Source organism: Rhinopithecus bieti, unplaced genomic scaffold, assembly GCF_001698545.2.
Source record: "Rhinopithecus bieti isolate Rb0 unplaced genomic scaffold, ASM169854v2 scaffold_16175, whole genome shotgun sequence".
Lineage (NCBI taxonomy): Eukaryota > Metazoa > Chordata > Mammalia > Primates > Cercopithecidae > Rhinopithecus > Rhinopithecus bieti.
In genome coordinates this window covers 795,755-820,441 of record NW_016808491.1, presented here as the reverse complement: position 1 = coordinate 820,441, position 24,687 = coordinate 795,755, and the positions used below count along the sequence as shown (strand labels likewise).

The 24,687-nt window shown below is 41.2% G+C and overlaps 1 protein-coding gene across 1 annotated transcript in view; it reads right to left on the bottom strand.

Annotated features, from left to right (window-relative positions):
• Nucleotides 1-4,638: 4,638 nt before the first annotated feature.
• Nucleotides 4,639-24,687, bottom strand: part of SUSD1 (sushi domain containing 1) — a 52,331-nt gene continuing 32,282 nt past the window's right edge. Inside the window, exons 6-7 of the mRNA XM_017886744.1 lie at nucleotides 24,243-24,422; nucleotides 4,639-4,982 (exon numbers count right to left, since the gene is read on the bottom strand). Coding sequence (XP_017742233.1) covers nucleotides 4,639-4,982; nucleotides 24,243-24,422 — 524 coding nt within the window. The remainder of the gene's footprint in view (nucleotides 4,983-24,242; nucleotides 24,423-24,687) is intronic.

Genomic DNA, 24,687 nt, shown 5'->3' with positions numbered 1-24,687 from the left:
GCACAGAAAGGATCCTAGCAATAAACAGCCTCTGTCCCAGCAGAGATGTTACCCTTCCGAGATCGTGGAGTGAGTGAGCGTCAGCCTTATAATCATTAACCCAGATTCTAAACATGAAAAGCCAAATGGCCTGTGCAGAATGAAAGCCAGGGAAAGTCTTATCAAGAATGAATCAGTCTCTTTGATCTTGAGGTAAACTGACTCATTAACATCAAGCTTCCACCTGGGGTTTTTCCAGACACTAAAGTGATTGCCTAATTCCCAGCTGTCTGGAGTTTCCAGTCCAAACTGGCCTTGCAGGGAGTGGGAAAAAAAAGTCCCACCATCTTGATAGAGCTCATACCTCATTAAAAGCACATACGGATTTGTGCTACTAATCCAAAAGACTAGTCAAAAATATTTTTAAAGGTAATTAAAAACAACCCAGGTAAAGACAAATTATTCTACCCAGTTTGGAACTAAACATGTAAGTACAGGAAGATAAACAGTGAAAACAGGACAGAGGTAGGAGGCATTCAGAGAGAAGTAGAAAAGTAGAAAAGATGAGAGGGGAAGCCAAAAGTGAATATTAAGAAAGGGAAATATAAAATACACACAGGCAGGAGGATGGCTTGAGGCTAGCAGTTTGAGACCAACCTGGGCAACATAGTGAGACCCCCGTCTCTACAAAAAAAATTTTTTAAATTTAGCCACGCATGGTGGGTCATGTCTGTAGTCCCAGCTGCTTGGGAGGCTGAGGCAGAAGGATATCTTGAGCCCAGGAGTTTGAGGCTGTGGTTAGCTGTGATCACTGCACTTCAACCTGGGTGAGAGTGAGACTCCATCTCCAACAACAACAACAACAACAAATACACAGAGACAGTTGGGATGAGGGGAGTGAAGAAATAGGTAAAAAGTGAAAAACAGGGAAAAGAAAAAAGAAGAGGGGTAGCTGAGGAAGAGCCATGGTAATCAGCAGCGCTCACTACATTTCCAGAAGCCTCTCCTACCTACCCACCCAGAGATCATCTGCACTGCACCATGAATTAATCATCATGTAAATCATCCCCTTTATCTGCGGAAATTGAATTTAGCTGCCAATCCTGATTGAGGGCATAAAGGCCTCCTCACAGAAAGATCACAGCTCTCAGGGAAAATGCCTTTTCTTTCCTTAAATCAAAGCTCGCATAAACCCATGGAAACAGCTGCAGCTGGAGCCACAGACTTTGTGAAAGGTAGCAGGCTGAGGATGGTAATTATAATTAGCAGTTACATAACATGTTTGTTCTTCAAAGTGCTCTACAAGCATCAGCTAATTAATAGCTTACTATGCCCCATGCAGATCCACTGGTTTTTCATGCAGTGACTAATTCTTATACCCCCATTGACTGCTGAATGGTGGAGGCAGAGCAGCTTGAGCAATGAAGCAAATGGCTGAGGCTCAGAAGCTATACGCAGCTCTTACCAAGTGACTCCAGCAGTTGCTCTGTGTCGGAAATACTTCCCCAAAACGTTGAATTCAGCATTCCAGGAGGCAGCTACCTCACTTCCTCCAAAAAACTGTTGGAGGTGCTTTTGCAAATGCCATGATAGGTTGGAGTGACCATCAGTCTAGTCCAGCACGGCATTAGCTCCAATTATTAAGACTGGAACCCTAGAGTCTTTGGTATCGGTTACACGTTTGCCCTTGCTCCTCTGTGCAGGCTGGGCAAGTCAACGAGGCCTCTCTAAGAGAAGATGCATTATATCTCTGGGTTCTCATCCAGCTCTACCCTTTTTTGTTTTTCCGATGGCAGTCTCTGGCCTACATCCTCTTGAATTCGTGATGGAGATAACCAAATGTAGGAATTGCATGGCACACACAGGGCCTCAACGGCAGAGCTGAGCTTTCCATCTATTCCAAGAATGCTTTACTCAAGGATTTCAGAGGTCCAGGAACACCTTGTTACTTGTAAAACGTTATATGTGAATGTGTATGTGCATATCTTTGGGGAAAAGGTCTGTTTCCCCTGTTTCACTGTAAATTCCAAGAGGGTCATGCCGACAAAGTACCTGACATATAGTGCATGCTAAATAGGTATCTATTGAGTGAATGGGCAGATTTCCTCAAATTCCCATCCCCAACATAATTATGAACCATTGCCTATGGACAAATAATCCCCAGGGACCTACATGTCTTGTTTGCTCTGGCTAGACTTTCCGATGAAAAATATTGGTGAGCAAGACCACAATTCTGCTGCTAGTCAAAGCAGAGACCCAGATCAAAGCTCCTGGAGATTTCACTCTTCAGAGACCTGTCTTCAGAGCCAAGCAAGTCAACAGCCAGAAATATATTCCCAGGGACTATGTGACAACCATTTGTCATACCTTCTCATCAACCATCACAAATGGTAAGAATCATTGCCTTTTCTCACCTTGTCCCTCGGAGGCAGAGGTGTGAAATGAATCATGTAGAAGTGCACGCTTCTGATTCATGAGAAGATCTTCACGTGATGCTAACAACTTTAGGAAAAAGACTAACATGTGCATGGTGTTTTCAGTTTTCTAAAATGTGCCCCACAGATTATCTTATTCGATTCCTTTTCAACACTCTTTGAAGTAAGAAAAACAGATTTTATTTCCTTCTTTTATAGATGAGGAAACTGAGGCTCAGAATGCCTCACCTAATGACACACAGCTAATATATGGCATTGCTAGAATATGAACTGAACTCTCAAAACTCCTTTTTTTATTGAGACAGAGTCTCACTCTATTCCCCAGGCTGGAGTGCAGGGACATGATCTTGGCTCACAACTGTCTCCTGGGTTCGAGCAATTCTCCTGCGTCAGCCATCCGAGTCGTGGGGGCTACAGGTGTGCGCTGCCACACCTGGCAAATTTTTAATTTTTTGAAGAGATAGAGTCTCACTATGTCTTCCAGGCTGGTCTTGAACTCCTGGGGTCAAGCAATCCTCCTGCCTTGGCCTCTCAAAGTGCTGGGATTACAGGTGTGAGCCACTGCACCCAGCTAATTTTTGTATTTTTAGTAGACATAGGGTTTTGCCATGTTGGCCAGGCTGGTCTTGAACTCCTGACCTCAAGTGATCTACCTGCCTCAGCCTCCCAAAGTGCAGAGATTACAGGCATGAGCCACTGCACCAGGCTTCAAAACTTGTTTTCACCAGCAATTCCACTTCTGTGTATATATCCAAAAGAATTGAAAACAGGGTCTCAAAGAGATATTTGTACACACATTTCATAGCAGCATTATTCATCATAGCCGAAAGATGGAACATACCCAAGTGTCCATCAACAGATGAATGGATAAACAAAATGTGGGATACTCATATAATGGACTATTAGCCTTAAGAAAGGAAATGTTGACACATGTTACAACATGGATGTATCTTAAAGACATTATGCTTAGTGAAATAAGCCAGTCTCAAATGGACAAGTACCATATGAGATACCTACAGTAGTCAAATTCACAAGAGACAGAAAGTAGAAGGGTGACATTCCAGGGCTGTGGGGAGGGGCAAATGGGGAGTTGTTGTTTAATGGGTATAAAGTTTCAGTTCTGCAAGATGAGAAAGTTCTGGAGATTGGTTGTGCAACAACATGAGTATACATAAAAAAACACTACTGAACTGCACACTTAAAAATAGTTCAGATGGTGTATTCATCAGTTTCATGTTGCTATAAAGGAATACCTGAGACCAGGTAATTTATAAAGAAAAGAGGTTTATCTGGCTCATGGTTCTGCAGGCTGTACAGGAAGCATGGCACCAGCATCTGCTTCTGGTGAGGGCCTTGGGAAGTTGATGATCATGGCAAAAGGTGAAGAGGGAGCAGGCATGTCAAACGGCAAGACAGGGAACCAAAGAGAGAGAAGGAGGTGCCAGGCTCCCTTTAACAACTTTAACTTTTAAAGTTCTCATGTGAACTAACAGCAAGAATTCATCACCAAGGGGAGGACACAAAGCCATTCCTGAGTGATCTGGCCCCATGACCCAAACACTTCCCACCAGGCCCCACCTCCAACACTGAAGACCACATTTTGGCATGAGATATGGAGGAGACAAACATCCAAACTATATTAGATGGTAAACCAGGCATGGTGGCTCACACCTGTAATCCCAGCACTTTGGGAGGCCTAAGAAGGCAGATCGCTTGAGGCCTGGAGTTGGAGACCAGCCTGGGCAACGTGGTGAAACCCTGTCTCTACTTAAAATACAAAAATTAGCTGGACATGGTGGCAGGCACCTGTAATCCCAGGTACTCAGGAGGCTGAGGCACAAGAATCACTTGATCACTGTAATCCAGGAGGCGGAGGTTGCAGTGAGCTGAGATCGCGCTAGTGCACTCCAGCCTGGGTGACAAAGCAAGACTCCATTTCAAAAAAAAGAAATGAAACTATATTAGATGATAAATTTTATGTGTTATGTGTGTTAACACAATAAACATTAAAAAGCCATTTTTCATCATACCACCTTTTCTCTGAAAAACAGTCAACAGGTGTTAAGTTAGGAGTATGCCCCTCTGAGAAAATGGTTCATGGAGAAAAATGTCTCAGCCAGTCAAGCAGAGGGGACAGGAATCACAGCGATTTAAGGTGAGTCTCAAAAGATGGATGCATAACATTTTCCATCCAACTTATTTTTCCAAACCACCCTCTAAATCTTCAGGATTTAGCTGACAAATCTAAAGCCAGGTGCACAACCAGGTAAATGGCAGAGCTGGATGCAGTATGTAGAGTGAAGCAGCAATCAGACAGTTTTAGGCCCTCGGCTCCCACTGGATGTTTTGTTCCTGGGTAGCAGGAGCCCAGAAGAACAGAATCTGTACCTGTGCATGTTAAAGTGCTTTCTCTCCAGGTGCCTTTCTCTGTGCAAACAGAAGTGATCTTTCCTCCAGGGCTCTCAAAGCCCTCTTGACAGACATAGCGAGCCACACCGCCCAGGCTGGAGCTGTGATTTCCTACCAAGATGGCGTGCCGCATTTCTGGAGGGTTGCCACAGTCGATCTCTGCATTGGAAACCAACACAGCACTGGTTATAAGCCCTGACTTCCAACCCTACAATTCATATCTTTAAAATAAATATTTAATAGTGATAGAGGCCACTCAAACAGGAAAAGAGAAAACACTAACCCCATCAAATAATCCAATATAAGTATGTCTGAATTTAATAAAATTTCTAAACATGCACACATAGAGAATAGTCAAATTATGAGATTACTTACTTATAAAGAATTCATTGATCTATGAAATAATATATCTTAGCATTCTTTTAAATATTACAGTTCTCTGGTACATTTCCTATGCATCTTCAGATCATCAACCCCAGAGTAGATGATAATGCAATTGTAGCAATTATTGCCAATTGATTGTTAAATAGAATATATTCAAAATCTCTGAACTTTTTAAAGCAAATTAATGGAGAAAGTATTTATCGCCTAAAGATTCAACTTATATGCACCTTTCAAAGAAAAAAGTCAGTTGCACAGGAGGAGATAAACTTGGAATTACAAAATTGATATGAAATTTTTTTCCCTACAACTGACTACTAAAAGACAAATATTTACAGAGAACTATCTAAAGGTAAAAGATTATGACATGACCATTCTAGACCCAGTCAAACTATACTTCACTTAAGAGCCCAAGAAAGTCATTTTAGATATTTCAGAACTTTTAAAATCAACCCATGTATCTTTTCTGGGAAAAAAAATTAAAAAGATGAATCAGAACAAATATCGTAAGAATAAGTGCAGCACAGACAGGTTTTAGAAAAAACACCATGGAACAATGAAATCAGCAAGATGTATGGATGTCTCCATAATCATTTAAATGTGATTGTAGAGCTTGACATAACTATTAGTAAAGGATTCTAGAACTAAACGTTGAACAATGTAAAATAATAATAAAAATATAATTTTAAATTATTTCAATAAAACCAGAGCAATGAGTTGAAGGGAGGAAGTAAAGCGTACTAATGTTTCATATCACGCGATAGTGCTCATGGAAAAAGTATAATAAATATAAAATAAGACGGCTGTAATAATTTCAAATGTCACCAATAGTCCCAGTTATACCTAAACACAGAAAGAAAAAAAAAAATCTGTTATTCTATGGTGAGACAAAAAAAAAAAGAAAACAAGGCATTCATTCTGATTTGTGATTTTCTCCCCAATCTGTAGAAAGTCAAGACAATTAAGCCCTCCTGACATCCAGCCTTTTTAAACAGAAGTCCTTTTATTGAGATAACAGCATTCAAACTAGAGAAAATCATATAATCTGTTCCCATATCCCCACCAGCCATCCTTGGCCTTAGAAATAGATGGCTTCTTTTAAATGAGCCTCTGATACAGAATGTGTGGATTTAATGGAATTGCACTCTTTTCCATTCCATTGTGGATGCTTGGTCTGGTGCAGGACCCCAGAGTTATTTCTAGGAGGGAGGTTTCCCAGAGCAGGATCTCATCTAATTTCCAACCCTGTCTACCTCTCATGTCCCAGGTTTGCCCACAGAGCTTTGGTTCCCTTTTCATGCATATTCACCAGACACAAGACTCCTTGGCCCTCATCATGTTTTCCCAGCATCAAACCTTCAGGTGTATTTAATGGCCCAAGACATTCCAAGAATGAATATATTTGTGTGTACACAAGCAACCAACCAAAGAGATGGTTAATGTTTCATAAGACTGCCTAGTCACATTGTTGACACCTGAAACATCTTCTAATTTAAGACAGAGTTCAGTTACAGCAGGAAGTAGAGGGGCCATCGCTAAAGAGGTTGGAGGTATAGGTTCGTGTACACTAAAGGTGGAATGTTAAAGTGCTCAGTGGAGAAGTCTGGGAGGGAACCCAGCGCAAGTCATTGGATTAGGGGAGAAGCACAAACACAAAAGGGATAAAAGTACAAAAGATAACTAGATTGGCTTCCATCTTGGATGTGACCAAGAATAATGGAAGGCATGATGACTTTGGTTGGGACTGCAAGATTTTTTTAAAAAATTAATAACAAATATTACCCAATTGATAAGAAATCAATAACTTGTTATCTAAGGATTAAGGCTCAAAGGCTCAGGTGGATGCCCTATTAGGAAGCAGCTTGGACCTGTGGCTCTGTGAGTTCCCCATTAACAGAGCTATTCAAGTTGGACAGTCCCTCAGCAAGAGACATTTAGAGAGGATTCCAGCATGGCTTGGATTAAATGCATGATTCTAACAGCTATACATCTGAATCCCCTGGGAAGCTTTAGAAAAATGCATGTACTGCAGTCCCACACCCACCCAGAGATAACTCTTCTGATTCAGTAGTACTGAATTGGGTTCTTGGTATCCAAATTTCTACAAAGCTCCAAATTTGATTTTGGTGCACACCCTCAGCTGAGAATCTGAATGAAATCCTGGTACCAATGGCTACCATTTGTCATCATATGCATTCCAACAGATCCTAAGTATAAAGCATTACTATTCATAATACCCATCCATGTTAAGGGTTATTTTCCCCACGGTACAGGCAAAGACAGCTCAGAATGATTGAATGATACGTTCAAAGTTACACAGGCAATTATGGGATGGCCAGGAGTTGAAGACATGTCAGTTGTATTCTTTTCCCTACACCCACAGCTTCTCGAAAGTTGACTGGGCATGGTGGCTCACACCTGTAATCCCAGCACTTTGGGAGGCCGAGGCAGGCAGATCACTTGAGACCGGGAGTTTGAGACCAGCCTGGCCAACATGGCAAAACCTCATCTCTACCAAAAATACAAAAATTACCTGGGCGTGGTGGCATGTGCGCCTATAATCCCAGCTACTCAGGAGACTGAGGCACAAGAATCACTTGAACCCAGGAGGCAGAGGTTGCAGTGAGCTGAGATCGTGCTACTACACTCCAGCCTGGGCAACAGAGTGAGACTCCATCTCAAAAGAAAAGAAAATGTTGTTCCAACTCTGCCCAGGCTGGAGTGCAGTGGCGCCATCACAGTTCACCGCAGCTTTGACCTCCGGGGCTCAAGAAATCCTCCCACCTCAGCCTCCCAAGGAGTTGGGACCACAGGCATGGACCACCATGCCCAGCTAATTTTTCAGTTCTTTGTAGAGACAGGGTCTCTCTATATTGCCCAGGTTGGTCTCGTACTCTCAAACTTAAGTGATCTTACCGGCCTCAGCTTCAAAAAAAGTTTTTTTGTTTTTTGTTTATTTTTGTTTTTGTTTGTTTGTTTGTTTGTTTTGAGACAGTCTCACTCTGTTGCCCAGGCTGGAGTGCAGTGGCACGATCCCAGCTCATTGCAACCTCTGCCTCCCGGATTCAAGTGATTCTCATGCCTCAGCCTCCCAAGTAGCTGGGACTACAGGCATGCGCCACGATGCCCAGCTAATTTTTTTGTAATTTTAGTAGAGATGGGGTTTCACCATGTTGTCCAGGCTAGTCTTGAACTCCTGAGCTCAAGCGATCCACTGCCTCAGCCTCCCAAAATACTAGGATTACAGGTATAAGCCACCATGCCCGGCCTACAATTTTTTTTTTTTTTTTTTTTTTTTTTTTTTTAGATGAAGTCTCACTCTGTCACCCAGGCTGGAGTGCAGTGGTGCAATCTTAGTTCACTGCAACCTCCGTCTCCTGGGTTCAAGCAATTCTCCTGCCTCAGCCTCCTGAGTAGCTGGGATTACAGGTGCCTGCAACCATACCCAGTGAATTTAGTATTTTTAGAAGAGACAAGAGTTTCATCATGTTGGCCAGGTTAATCTCAAACTCCTGACCTCAAGTGATCCTCCTAGAAAAACTTTTTAAATAGAGTAGTAGTCAGAATGATCTGAACTCTCTGAAGAAATAATACATACATTAGGACCTGAAGGATGGCAATGAGCCAGCAATGTTTGGGACCGAAGGAAGAATATTTCAATCAAATGAAAGCACCAATGCAAAGACCCTGAGGTAAGAAAGCTCTTGGTGGGTTCCAAAAAGGGAAAAGCAACCTGTGTGGCAGGAGCCTAGTTAGTGAGAGGGAGACCGGCATGAGATGAAGACGGAGAAAAAAGCAGAGCCAAACCACACAGGGCCTTAAATATCTTGGGCTTTATTTTAAAAGCAATGGAAGCTCTTGTTGGGTTTTAAGTATGGGAATGAAAAATCTGATTTAGGTTTTTAAAAGACCACTTCGGCTGTTAGGTAGAGAAAGGTTGGGAGAAGAATAGGAATAAAAAAAAAGACATCAGCCAGGGTCTACAGCAGTAGTTCAATCGAGAGATGGACTTCTTGGATGGACTTCAGAGGGGATGGAAATGGAAGGAAGAGATGGATTTGCGATGTATTCTGGAAGCAGAACTGAATGTTCATGGTGATAGTTTGGATGTGAGGGTGAGAAGCGGGGTGGAACAAGACTATTACCTAGAGACTATTACTTAGAGATATAGGAAGTATAGAGTATTATCTATTCTTTCTGTTGTTTTGGGATTTTTGTTTTGTTTTAAGACAGGGCCTTACTCCTGTCGCCAAGGCTGGAGTGCAGTGGCACAATCACAGCTCACCACAGCTTCGACCTCCTGGGCTCAAGTGCTCCTCCCAGCTCAATCTCCCAAGTAGCTGGGACCTCACACGTGCACCACCACATATGGCTAAATTTTGTATTTTTTGTAAATATGGGATTTCACCATGTTGCCCAGGCTGGCCTCAAACTCCTGGGCTCATGAAATCTGCCCACTTCGCCCTCCCAAAGTGCTAGAATTACAGGCGTGAGCCATCACCCAGCCGAGTATTATCTATTCTTATACAAGTATTATCTATACTGTTCATATGACCTTTATTTCATGCCTCGCAGATTTAGTGTCTTTTTATGAATACATACCTATCTTCCCAAATATATGGACAGTTCCTCAAGGACAGAGTTTTTGTCTTATAATTCTTGTACCTCCGCAAGGCCCGCTTAAAAACATACGTTTTACACCGTTGTTCATTGATAGCTTGCTACTACTTTATCACAGTTCAAGATGCAATAAATGCTGCTATGATATGCCACCAGCCCCTCAGGAAGAAACCAGACATCACTAGATCCTACGTCCAAATAACAGGACAGACATATTCTATACTTCTATATTTATTATATTACTATATTACTTCTATATTTATTATCCAACACAGGTAATTCACATGCACCAAACACCAAGTACATGAGAGCTGAGAAAAAAACCCCACAAAAACCAGTATCAATCTTGTGGCAGGGAATTATAAGAAAGTTATTCAGGCCTCAATAATTTTAATAATAATAGCGTTCAGCCAGGCATGGTGGCTCACGCCTGTAATCCCAACACTTTCAGAGGCCAAGGCAGGAGGATTGCTTCAGCCCAGGAGTTCAAGACCAGCCTGGCAAACATGCTGAAACTCCATCTCTACTAAAAATATAAAAATCAGTCAGGTGTGGTGGCGCATACTTGTAATCCCAGCTATCTGGGAGGCTGAGGAAGGAGGATCGCTCAAACCTAGGAGGCAGAGGTTACAGTGAGCCAAGATTGCACCACTGCACTCCAGCTTGGGCAATAGAGTGAGGCTCCATCTCAGAAATTAAAGAAGGATAGGAGAGGGGAGGGGAGGGGAGGGGAGGGGAGGGTAGAAGAGAGGGAAAGGAGAGGGAGAGGGAGAGGAGAAGGAAAGGAGAGGGAGGAGAGAGGGAAAGGAGAAGGAAAGGAGAAGGAAGGAAAAGAAAGAAAGAAAAGAAAGGAATGAAAGAAAAAGGAAGAAAAGAAAGGAAAAGGAAAGGAAAAGAAAGGAAGAAGGGAAGGAAGGAAGGAAGGAAGGAAGGAAGGAAGGAAGGAAGGAAGGGGAAGGAAGGAAAGAGAAGGAAGGAAAGGGAAGGAAGGAAGGAAAGGTAGGGAAGGGAAGGGAAGGGAAGAAAGAGAGAGAGAAAGAGAGAGAATATAGCATTCATTGAAATACTCCCAAACACAAGGTAGTCTACTAGATACACAATACCTTATTTATTCCAACAGAAAATCCTACAAAGTAGCCAGGTGAGGTGGCTTATGCCTGTAATCCCAGCACTTTGGGAAGCTGAGGAGGGCAGATCACTCTGAGTTCAGGAATTCAAGATTAGCCTGCGCAACATGGCAAAACCCCATCTCTACAAAAAAATTTTAAAATAAAATAAAATACAATAACTAGCCAGGCATTGGTGGCTTGTGCCTGTAGTCCTAGCTACTCGGGAGGCTGAGGTGGGAGAATCACTTGAGACCAGGAGGTGCAAGCTGCAGTGAGCCAAGATCACACTACTGCACTCCAACCTAAGTGACAGAGACCCTGTCCCGAAAAAACAAAAACAAAAAAGAAAATCCTCCAAGGTAGGTGGGGTTTTCTCATATAGTGTACAGATAGGAAGATGGAGGCCCTAAGAGCTTACGTCACATTCAAAGTCACATCACTCGTAAAAGAGCTGATATTCAAACTGTGGTTTGTGTGACCTCAAAGTCCAGGTCCAGTAAACCTGGGCAGCTTCACCACAAAGCTTCACCTAGGCTCCACCTAGGCCCTGACTCGGTTCTTTAACCTTATAGGTTGGCTAAAACCTAAAGAGAAAAGGTTGCCTGAATAAGCATTCAAGTCAGTCTGGAAGGGTTCGATGACAACGCCTCCTGCCCAATCTTGTCTCCAACAACTTTCCAAGAGCAAGAGGACTGCTGGAAATAGATGTCTCTCTGTAGCTCTGTGACTCCCTGAAACCTTCTTGGGCCTGATGTTTAACCCTATGTATGACATTAGAGTCTGGCCTGGGGCTTGCCTAGAACATGACCCCGTCACAGATATTCCCAACTACTGCCACTTCTGCTCAGACCAAATGGCATCCAAGAAAGTAGGTAGTTCCTACTAAGAAATACTCAAAAATCAATCCAACAGAGGCCACAGTGGGAAATAAAAATATAATCCTATTTCATACATTAAAAGACCCCAAAACTCGTACTATCACAAGGAAATAAACATTTAAAAGCAGTTTATACTCCCAAGGAAGAAAAAATAAGCAGCACAAATTTGCATTGCATATGCATAGGGGCATTCATTAAAGCACATGTTTTTCTGGCTAATTACGTTATTAAGTAACAACGTTTGCATCTGCATCAGAAATACAGTCAACTAATTATGAGCATGGCTGGGAATTTTCCCTTACTCTCCCATTGTCTGTGATTTTTTCAAATAATGAGCTTCAAAATAGGACTCCCAGGGGAGTGGGGGAGAATGTATTGTGCTGGTTTCAAGGGCCAAATTTATAATATAACTTATATCTCATATCTTGAAGATAAAAATGTTTATCCACAGGGCCAGCTTTCATATTCTACCAAGGAAATAGTCCAGAAGGAAATTTCTTTGATGAAAGGTACAGGCAACTTACGGCATCTAATCAACAACTGACTGTATCACAAATGTCACCCATATTGGCTGCCGTTTATTATACACATCAGCACAATAACATAGATTGATGACAGAAAGAATCTAGTAATATAAAGGCTCCATCTAAGACTGTTTAGAGATCAATAAATAACAAGCTGAGAAAGAAAAAAAGTGACCAACAATGCCAATAAATTCAGGCAGACTTTTTGCCATCTGCTAGAGGAATGAATGATGGACCCATTCCACTTACTGATACTGACCCCAAAATAAAATCTCCCCAGAAAAATAAGCAGTGCTATATGTAAAGCTTTGCCAAAGAGCAGAAGCAGGTGCTAAAAACTGAAGAAAATCACATTCGAGTCAGTTTTCATCTTTACCCAACAATAACAGAAATAAGTCTCTAGCGTGCCTTGGAATCCGATCAGAAGGCTAGCACATCAGTTGGAAATTAGTGGAATGTGGTAGGTTGTAAGGGCCTAAACAGTCCAGGCACATTAACACCAGGGTCTGCACAATGCTTACGTTCCAAATCAGATAATTCAGCGCAATACCTATAGTTTCTTCATTTGTTTCATCTGTGAAAGTGTTCTCTCCCCCACTAAATGGTAAGCTCTTTCTGGGCTATGCATATACCCTGTATTTTTAAATATCCCCTGCAGTCCTTTGAATTACAAACATTATTTTAAACATTAATCTTTGTGATGTTCCCATGTAAGTAACATGGTCTAAGGAATCTTCAACAAAGTTTCATGCATCTTGCAGCATGTCTGCATATAACCATGAATCTGACTGTTGAGGTTGGCCCCTCATTCCAGGATCCCTTGGGCACTAAATTACACATATCACTCATGATGGAGGTTGGAATCTAATGTCTCAATATCTAGCAAGTTGAACTTAGAAAATGTTATACAGCAGAAAGAACAAGGCTGGGCGCAGTAGCTCACTCCTATAATCCTAGTACTTTGGAAGGCCAAGGCATGAGGATCACTTGAGCCCAGCAGTTCAAGACCAGCCTGGGCAACATGTTAAGACACTGTTTCTTAAAAAAGAAAAAAAAAGAAAAAAGTTTATGTTAATTAGCCAAGCATGGTGACCCATGCCTGTAGTCCCAGCTACTCGGGAGACAGAGGCAGGAAGATGTCTTAGGCCCAAGAATTTGAGGGTGCACTGAGCCATGATTGCACCACCACACTCCATCCTGGGCAACACAACTGAGACCTCATGTCTGAAAAAAAAAAAAAAAAAGCCAGGGGCATTGCATTACCAGACTTCAAACTACACTATAAGTCTACAGTAACCAAAACAGCATAGTACTGGTACAAAAACAGACACATAGGCCAAGAGGCCAATGGAACAGAATAGAGAACCCAGAAATGAAGCCACATCTTCCACAAGAAAAGTCAACAATAACAAGCATTGGGGAAAGGACTCCCTGTGCAATAAATGGTGCTAGGCTAGCTGGCTGGCCATATGCAGAAGAATGAAACTGGACCCCTACTTTTCACCATATATAAAAATTAATTCAAGATGGATTAAAGACCTAAATATAAGAGTGCAAACTGTAAGAATGCTGGAAGAAAAACTATAAAACACCATTCTGGACATCAGCCTTTGGAAATAGTTTATTATTAAGTCCTCAATAGGAATTGCAACAAAAACAAAAGTTGACAAGCGGGACCTAATTAAACTAAGGAGCCTGTACAGCAAAACAAACTATCAACAGAGGAAATTGATAGTCTACAGAACGGGATAAAATATTCGCAACCTGTGCATCTGACAAAGGTCTAATATCCAGAATCTATAAGGAACTTAAACAATTCAACAAGCAAACAACAAATAACTCCATTAAAAAGTGGGCAAAAGACATGAACAGACATGTCTCAAAAGAAGACACACAAGCAATCAAGAAACATATGAAAAAATGCTCCACATCACTTATCATCAGAGAAATGCAAATCAAAACCACAATGAGATTCCATCTCACACCAGTCAGAATGGCTATCATTAAAAAGTCAAAAAACAACAGATGCTGGTAAGGCTACAGAGAAAAGGGAATGGTTATACACTGTCAGTGGGAACGTAAATTAGTTCAGTCACCGTGAGAAATCTCCAAATTCCTTTCCAAAGAGCTTAAAACAGAACTACCATTCAACCCAGCAATCCCATTACTGGGTATATATCCAAAAGAAAATAAATCATTCAATCAAAAGGATGCATGCACTTGTATGTTAATCGCTGCACTATTCACAATAGCAAAGACATGGAATCAACCTAGATGCCCATCAATGGTGGAATGGATAAAGAAAATGTGGTACATGTACACCATGGAATACTACATAACCATAAAAAAAAATCATGTCCTTTGCAGCAACATAGATGCAGCTGGAAGCCACTTCTAATATCCTAAGCATATTAAGGCAGGAACAGAAAATTCTAATATTCTAAGCATATTAATGCATGAACAGACAATCAAATACCACATGTTCTCTCACATAAGTGGGAGCTAAACATTGGGTATTCATGGACATAAAGGTGGGAACAATAGACATGGGGGACAAATAGAGGGAGGAGGGAGGAAGGGGGTTGAAACACTAACTGTTGGGTACCATGCTCACTACATAGGTGACAGGATCATTCATATCCCAAATCTCAGCATCACGCAATATACCCTTGTAACAAACTTGCACATGTGCCCCCTGAATCTAAAATAAAAGTTGAAATTATTAAAAAAAAAAAAATGTGGCCAGGCACAGTGGCTCACCCCTGTAATCCCAGCACTTTGGGAGGCCGAGGCAGGAGGATCACCTGAGGCCAGGAATTTGAGACCAGCCTGGCCAACGTGGTGAAATCCCATCTCTACTAAAAATACAAAAATTAGCCAGGTGTGGAGGCAGGCGCCGGTAATCCCAGCTACTCGGGAGGCTGAGGCAGGAGAATCACTTGAACCCAAAAGGCGGAGGTTGCAGTGAATCAAGTTTGTTCCATTGTACTCCAGCCTGGGCGACAAGAGCAAACTCGGTCTCAAAAAAGAAAAGAAAAGAAAATGTTACTGCAAGCATAAAAGAAAAATGGGAGGGTTATAGTATGGAGCACATTCTCAAGAGTAGTTTATTAACTGCTCTAATGAGCTCATTAGTACCCAAAAGTCTACTTGCTCTTAAGGCAATAGAAAGAAAAACAGATTACTTTTTGATGCATTTTGTATTCTAAATTCTTCCATGAACTTTAGCCTTGACTAAAAATATATTTTCTTCAGATCGTATTCATAGAGAAAGCTCATTTGGAGGAAAAAGAAAATTTTCCTTTTCACATAACACTTATCATCAATAGATAGTGTCCAGTATGGAAACAACTGGAATCTAACCACTTCAGAAACTGCAGAGGAGGTGGTAGGGTGCATAAAAGCATGAATGTTAGGAGAAAAAAAGGGCTTAGCAGATCTCTTGTAAGGATCTTCCATTTGCAGAAGTAACAATAATGTTTATTGATGCTTTGAGCTGCATATGAATATTTCTTTTTATCAAAATATAACATTAAAACTCTTCATTCTAATGTTCTAGTTGTAAATAGAATGTCTGAATGGAAAACAAATAAATAAGGTAAAGTTAAAACTGAAGAACTTTAGACTTTCTCATTTTATAGTAAGAAGTTTCAGAAAGATCTTACATTTTTGATAAGGAGACCTGCCACTCCTCACTAGAAAATGGCCCACTTATTCATGACCGTGACATTGAGCCACACCTATTCTGCATTATGCACAAGGCCAAGGGCTTTATTCATTATCCCATTAAATCTTCACAATAGCTCTAAGGGATAAACACCATTTTATTCCCTTCCACGAAAGGAAACTGGAGTTTAGAGAGGTTCAGAGTCGTTGCACAACTAGTTAGTGGCTAAGACAAAACTTACACGGGTCTTTCTGAGCCAAAAGCTCATGTACCATCCCGACTATTGGCAGCCTTATAACCAATGGCATCACTCATTCAGCACACTCAAATGACTTCAACCATTTACAAATATGGAGACATATTTTAATGGCATTTACTTGGCAAAAGTGTAACCCAGCAGAACTGCTGCATGCAATGGATAAGTCAATGCAGTTCTAAAAAATGTGTTAAAAGATCAGTATATTGTGAGGTGCCAGAAAATGTATTTAATTATTTTTAATTTTATTCATCTATTTTTTAAAAGTTTTTAGAGACAGGATCTTCCCCTGTTGCCGACACTGGAGTACAGTGGCATGATCACAGCTCACTGTAATCTTGAACTCCTGGGCTCAAGCGATCCTCCTACCTCAGCCTCCTGAGCAACTGGGACTATAGGTACATGCCATCACACCCAGACAATTTTTTATTTTTTTGCAGAGACAAGGTCTCACTATGTTTTCCAGGCTGGTCTTGAACTCCTGGCCTCAAGCAATCTTCCTTTCCTGGCCTCCCAAAGTGCTAGGATTATAGGTGTAAGCCACCATGCCCAGTCCAGAAAATGTATTTCAAATGAGCAAACATCCTATCACCTGGAACACAGATCCTATACACAAGGTAAATGTGCCCTCACTCACTCCTCCCTCAGCCATGGTGGCATCATTAGTCAATCACAGCATTGGTCTGTGCTAAGTCTGGATGTGGTCTCAGGATCCTTTTCACACCAGCACTAAGACTCCACAGGCAGCCATATAATGAAGCTTATCTGCCACTCTTCATTTGAATGCACTAAATTGTGGTACAATTTATGTCAAAGCTTTTTCAAACTCTTTCCACTTTTGTAGAGATAAATCAGGCCCTACTAAGAAAAATCTCAAAAGACGAAGAGTTGACTCGGCAACAATGAATACCCTTCTGGCCAGGTCCTAGACCACACTGTGCGTGAAGGTGTGTTTGTCTCAGCACCCCTCTCCTAGCGCCCTCCAGTTTTTTTATCATCACCTCCCATCTCCAGGGTACGCTGACTGGGGCTGCCTTCTAGAAAAGTGCGTCAGGCTCTCATCTTGGTGCATAAGCTCGTGCATTACAGTAAGTGACTTCCTTATCCTGGTCCTTAAACTCCTCTGTGAAATGGGAAATAATACCAATCTATTAACCTTACACATGTTAAAGTGCTGGCCACCTCTACAGAATCAGGCTCTGCTATTAATGGACTTTGGAAACCATGTCCCACCCTGTTGACCAACTCAAAGGAGAAATTCTGCTTCTGTAATCAGCCCACCATGCTGGGCCATCCACCCTATAAGGGCCATACACAGAGGTAATGGGGGAAACGAGGAGTCAGCCCCAAGGTCTCTGTTTCTGCTTTATCAAAGCCTAGAGATGTCATGCCAAGAGAGAAGCAAGCATGAAGGCCTAGAAGACAAAGCAAGGAGGTTCGGAACTGGGAAAGGACATTAAGCTTGGGGACAAAACAAAAAAGGGGGCAAGGGTTTCTACAAGGCTCAGCCACATGATAAGCTGGAATGGCAGTTAAGGAGCCCATTCCACAGTGACTGCCATCATCTGCAGCACCTTTTGAGGGGACCTCAAGGTGCTTCTACAGGCCTTGAGTATGCCAGGCACTGTGTTATGTCCTGGTGAGATACTGCTAAAGAAGGCTGTATGGTCGCTGAGCTCCCCGATTTACAGTCCAGTAGGGGAGACTAATGAAAGCCATGAAATCAATCATAAATAATATACTTACTTACTGGGTACTAAGAAAGAGAGTAATGACAGAGGTGACTTTTTTTTTTTTTTTTGAGACGGAGTCTTGCTCTGTCACCCAGGCTGCAGTGCAGTGGTACAATCTTGGCTCACTGCAAGCTCCACCTCCCAGGTTCACACCATTCTCCTGCCTCAGCCTCCCAATTAGCTGGGACTACAGGCGCCCACCACCACGTCCAGCTAATTTTTTTTGTTTTTAGTAGAGACGGGGTTTCACCATGTTAGCCAGGACGGTCTTGATCTCCTGACCTCGTGATCCACCAGCCTCGGCCTCCCAAAGTGCTGGGATTACAGACATGAGCCACCGCGCCTGACCCCAGAGGTGACATTTAAAGTGAAACTTGAAACATGAAAAGGAGCTTGATAAGCAGAAAGCAGAGAGGCTGCACCAAGAGATGAATGGATAAAATGTGATCCATCCATACAGTGGAATATTATTCAGCCTTAAAAAGGAATCACATTCTGATACGTGCTACAACATGAGTAAACCTTGAAAACATGCTAAGCAAAAGAAGCCAGATGTAAAAAGACAAATATTATGATTCCACATAGATGAAGTGCGTAGAGTAGGCAAATTCCTAGTGACAGAAAGCAGATAGAGGTTACCAGAGTCTAGAGGGAGAGGGAATGAGGAGTTAGTGTTTAAAGGGTACAAAGTTTCCATTTGGGATGATGATGAAGTACTGGAAATGGATAGTGGTGATGGTTATACAACATTGTGAATGTACTTAGTGGTGCTAAATTGTTCACTTATATATGGTTAAATGGTAAATTTTATATTATGTGTATTTTACCCCCCCCAAAAAAACTTTTTAAAGCAAGGAGACCAGGTGCAATGCCTCATGCCTGTAATCCCAGCTACATGGGAGGCTGAAGCGGAAGGATCACGTGAGTCCAGAGTTCGAGGCTGCACTGAGCTATGATCATACCACTGCACTCCAGTCTGGGCAACAGAGCAAGATCCCATCTCTAAAAGATATACATAAAAAATTTTAAAAATAGGCCAGGTGCGGGGGCTTATGCCTATAATCCAACACTTTGGGAGGTTAAGGCATGAGGATCACTTGAGTCTAGGAGTTTGAGACCAGTCTGGGCAACATAGTGAGACTCTGCCTCTGTGAAAAATTAAAAAAAAAAAATAGCTTGGCATGATGGCACACACCTGTAGTCTAAGCTACTCCGGAGACTGAGGTGGGAAGATCACTTGAGCCCAGCAGTTCAAGACTGCAGCGGGCCGTGGTTGAACGACTGCACTCCAGCCTAAGTGACAGAGAAAGACCGTGTCTAAAAGAAAAAACAAAAAACAAAAAACACCCTTTTCCTCAGCAGCATCAAAGTTCATAATTTGCTAGTGTTTTTAGTGGAATTCCCAATTCCTGTGGCTTTATAACTTTGAGATAAAAATACAATGTCAGTTGGCACATGGCCCAGATTCTAGAGTCCCAAAGAAGACTGAAGGATAAATAAGAAGGGGTGTGTGAGCTCAGAAAGGAGCAGGCACAGCCGTGAGAAACCGAGGCCATGTGGTGACACGGGGGTGGAGGAGGAGGAAGGTGTCAGCGGGCAGAGGGAGCAGTTATTAGAGAAGGAAAAAGAAGTGAAGATCTTTTAAATAACAGTTCTTTGGGAAAATGCAGCAAGCACTCTCCTCTAAATTAACTTTCTACATTCTCAGTCTAATAATCCAGATGATTACTAATTTTCAAGGCAATCTAAATGGTTTTATATGGAGTTTCCTATGTAAATCCTTAGAGGGTTCTTTGATAGGCATTACGGCACATTTTAATCTAAGTTCTGCATTTTAGTTGATCCATTGAAAGATCATCTTAGAACCAAAACGTTATCTTTAGAAATTCTTAACCACTGAGGATGATAACTAACCATCAAAATACGTGTAGAGCCTACACAGCAAGTCAGAATATCAAAAATGATAAACTTAGCCATGCACATCACTGGCGTTTCTTAACTATGCAATAAATTCAATGAAAATGGTGAGGGTTTCTCTTTTTTCCAAAATGAAAACAAGTTTGTTTCTTTGTCTGATATGTGAAACATTCCGTCATGCTCACTTTGACAGCACATATACTAAAATTGGAACGATACAGAGACTAGCATGATCCCTGTGCAAGTACGACATGCAAATGCGTGAAGCATTCCATTAAAAAATTTCTTTCAATACAGAAAGTATATAAAATATAAAAATCGGCTGGGCACAGTGGCTCACGCCTGTAATCCCAGAACTTTGGGAGGCCAAGGTGGGTGGATCAGCTGAGGTCAGGAGTTTGAGACCAGTCTAGCCAACATGGCAAAACCCCATCTCTACTAAAAATACAAAAAATTAGCTGGGCATGGTGGCAGACACCTATAATCCCAGCTACTTGGGAGGCTGATTCAGGGAGAATGGCTTGAACCCAGGAGGCAGAGGTTGCAGTGAGCTAGATTGCGCCATTGTACTCCAGCCTGGGCAACAGAGTGAGATTCCATCTCAAAAAGAAAAAAAAGTATAAAGTGTATATATATATATATATAACATATAAAGTCATCATGGTATCTAAACAAGTATATGTATATACAAAAGTGCATGTATATAAAAGTATATGTTATATAAAAGTCCAGGATCCCACACCCCCCCAGTGGAAATTATCACCATTAACATTTTGATGTATGGCGTTCTAAACATTTTTCTAAGCTTATCTATATATAGGGACTTTTTCAAAATGAAGACTTATTCATAGAATTTGTAACTCTGAAGCATACTATTAATACTTATCTATGTCAATAAATATTCTTTTTTTTTTTTTTTTTGAGACAGAGTCTCACTGTGTCGCCCAGGTTGGAGTGCAGTGGTGCAATCTCAGCTCGCAGCAACCTCCGCCTCCCAGGTTCAAGCAATTCTCCTGCCTCAGCCTCCCAAGCAGCTGGGATTACAGGTGCACTCCACCATGCCCGGCTAATTTTTTGTATTTTTAGTAGAGATGGGGTTGCACCTTGCTGGCCAGGCTGGTCTCGAACTCCTGATCTCGTGATCCACCTGCCTTGGCCTCCCAAAGTGCTGGGATTACAGGTGTGAGCCACTGTGCCTGGCCTTTAATAAATATTCTTTTTTAAATATTGCTTTTCTAACATAATTTTATTGGATACATAATATTCCATTTTAAGGGACTGACTTACTTAACCAATCTCTTATTGTTAGACATTTGAGATTGTTTCTAATATTTCACTATGATAAATAGTTACAAACAAATATAACTACAGCAAATTAGAAGTATGAGGGCTTCACACTTCTTTGCATGCACAAATAAATTGGAAAATCTGGATGAAGTAAATAATTTTCTAGAAATACACAAATTACCAAACTTTATCTTAAGAGAGAAAGAAAAAGAGTGGACATGATTAGATATACCAGTAAGTATAGGAAGAACTTAAAAATAGTCCAAATAGTCCAAGGGCTACCTCTCCAATAGTGCCACATCCAGATGGTTTTATAGACGAAATCTCCCAAATCTTTAAAAATTCTATTTGTAGTATTCCAGAAATAGAGAAAGAAGAAAATTTTACATTCTTTTTTTTTTAATTCAGAATAACATTAATACCAAACTGAACAAAGATGGCACAGGAAAATAAAATAGAGCAATTTCACTTATGCATATCAGTGCAAGATTTCTAACTAAAATTTAGCAAATATAATCCAAACAAAAGGAATAAAACACCAAAAAACCAGATTAATTCATTCCAGCAATTAGTACTGATCATTATCAGGAAATCTAACAATATAACCCACATATTATTATTTTTTTCTTTATGAGACAGGGTCTTGCTCTGTCACCCAGGCTGGAGGGCAGGGTGTGATCATGGCTCACTGCAGCCTCAACCTCCCAGGCTCAAGTGGTCCTCCCACCTCAGCCTCCCAAGTAGCTGGGACTACAGGCATGCACCACCACTCCCAGGCTGGTCTTGAACTCCTGGGCTCAAGCTATCTGCCTGCCTGGGCCTCCCAGAGTGCTGGAATTACAGGCATGAGCCACCGCATCTGGCCACATTAGTATTTAAAAGAAGAAAAAAATATACATAATCACCTGCCTAAAAGACATGATAAAAATAACTTATTTCCAATTTTAAAAAAAGAAATTCCTAAAAAGTGGGAAGAGATTGATGCTTTCTTTAGATTATGGACATATAGCCAAAAACTAGAAAAAAATTAAAAAATTTTTTTTTCACTTTTCAGGTAGAAACAGGCACATAAAATGATAATATTTGTAGACAGAGAAACAGAAAACCAGGTCAAGCGTGGTGGCTCATGCCGGGAATCCCAGCACTATGAGAGGCTGAGACAGACAGATCACTTGAGCCCAGGAGTTCAAGACCAGCCTGGGCAACATGGCGAAACCCCATCTCTATAAAAAATACAAAGATTGTACAGGCATGGTAGCTCGTGCCCGTAGTCCAGTTACTCAGGAGGCTGAGATGGGAGGATGGCTTAAGTCCAGGAGCACCAGTGCACTCGAGTCTGGGTGGCAGAGCAAGACTCTGTCTCAAAACAAGAAAAGGAAAAGAAACAGAAAACAGAAAGCCAAAATTTTTTTAAAACTAACCAAAAGCCAGTGTCATCATAAAAACAGAAGCAGCATAACAAAGTGACTGAAAACAATTCTGAAACTAGAATTCTTGGATTCAAGTTCAGCTCTGTCTCTAGTTGTGTGACCTTAAACGAATCACAGTCATGCATCACTTGACAATCTGCATACATTTTGAGAAATGCATCATTAGGCAATTCCTTCACTGTGTGATAGTCACAGAGCGTACTTACACAAACCTAGATGGTAGAGCCTGCTACTCACTTAGGCTGTATGGTATACCTATTGTTCCTAGGCTACAAATTCACACAGCATGTTACTATACTGACTACTGTAGGCAACTATAACACAATGGGAAGTACTTATATATCTAAATATAGAAATGATACTGTAAAAATACAGAATCAAAGATAAAAAATGATACACCTGTAATAGGGCACTTACCATGAATGGAGCTTGCAGGACTGGAAGTTGCTCTGGGTGAGTCAGTGAGTGAATAGTGAGTGAATGCGAAGGCCTAGGACATTACTGTACACTTTTATGTACAGTAATGTACATACAGTAATGTACTTGCTGGCAGAGCAGTCAGTTTGTTTACACCCGCAACGCCACAAACACGTGAGTGTGTTGCACTACATTATGACGGCTACGATGTCCCTAGGCAATAGGAATTTTTCAGTCTCATTATGATCTTATAGGACTACTACAATGTGGTCCATCATCATATATAAAGTGCTTAAAATAATACTTGGCCCACAGTGCCATATGAGTAGACATGATTAGATATACCAGGCACAGTGGCTCACACCTGTAATCCCAGCACTTTGGGAGGCCAAGGCAGGCAGATCACTTAAAGTCAGGAGTTCAAGACTAGCCTGGCCAACATGGTGAAACTCCATCTTTACTAAAAATACAAAACTTAGTCGGGTGTAGTGGTGGGTGCCTGTAATCCCAGCTATTCGGGTGGATGAGGCACAAGAATCGCTTGAACCCAGGAGTCAGAGGTTGCAGTGAGCCAAGATCGTGCCACTGCACTCCAGCCTGGGTGACAAAGCGAGATTCTGTCTCAAAAAAAAAATGTATATATATATATATGTTATTCCCACATGACATGATACATATACACACATACACATATCATGTCACTAGGCAATAGGAATTTATATATATATATAAATGAACATATATATACACGTTCATTCCCACATGACTTCTGGGAATATATATATATTCACACACACACACACACACACACACACACGCACATATATATACCTAACATCAAAAAACTAACATCGGGAATGAAGAAATACCCAAACCATTTCCCTAATAGTCAGGAATTAAATAATATTCAAAGGCAACACTACCATTTAAGTTTTGTTCTAAAATACAACGTGATCAATCAAGAGAAAACATAACTTTTATAAAGAAAGAAAATTTATAAATGGAATCATCATTATTTGCAGATGATATGATACTATTCCTGAAAATATCAAGAAAATCAACTGAAAATCTGTGAGAAACAAATAGGAATTTTAAAGATTTACCTGACTAATTTACTCCCTGAAACTGAAATTTAGAGAAAAATATGAAAACAGTCTTAAGGTAGTATGAACTAGGAACCTGAACTTTTTGAAAACTCACCTTGGCAATGTAATTTTGGGGACTCCCATGTGCCCAGGGCTGTGCAGCTTGAAACTGTGTCTTCTGGAACACTGAAAAATCCTTCTCTGCAAGCATAACGAACCTGGCTGCCCAGCCTAGACGTATAATTTCCTAGGATATAGCCATTTGGAACCTCAGGAGGGGTACCACAGTCTATTTCTGAAAATAAATTAATGTCAAATTCATTATTTTGTAAATGTAAATCTTCAAAATTCATAATCTGTCTCCACCTCTACCCTATTCCTCACACACACACCCCCAAGCCATATTTTAAGTACACTGGTTCATTCCCACATGACTTCTGGGAACATTTCCAACGATTGTCTTTATTCAGTCTTTTAGCCTTCCATAGGTAAAGCATCTATACATGCACAAAGCTGAAGGAACTTAGCAATGAACCCTCACTAATTTACACTAAAGAGAA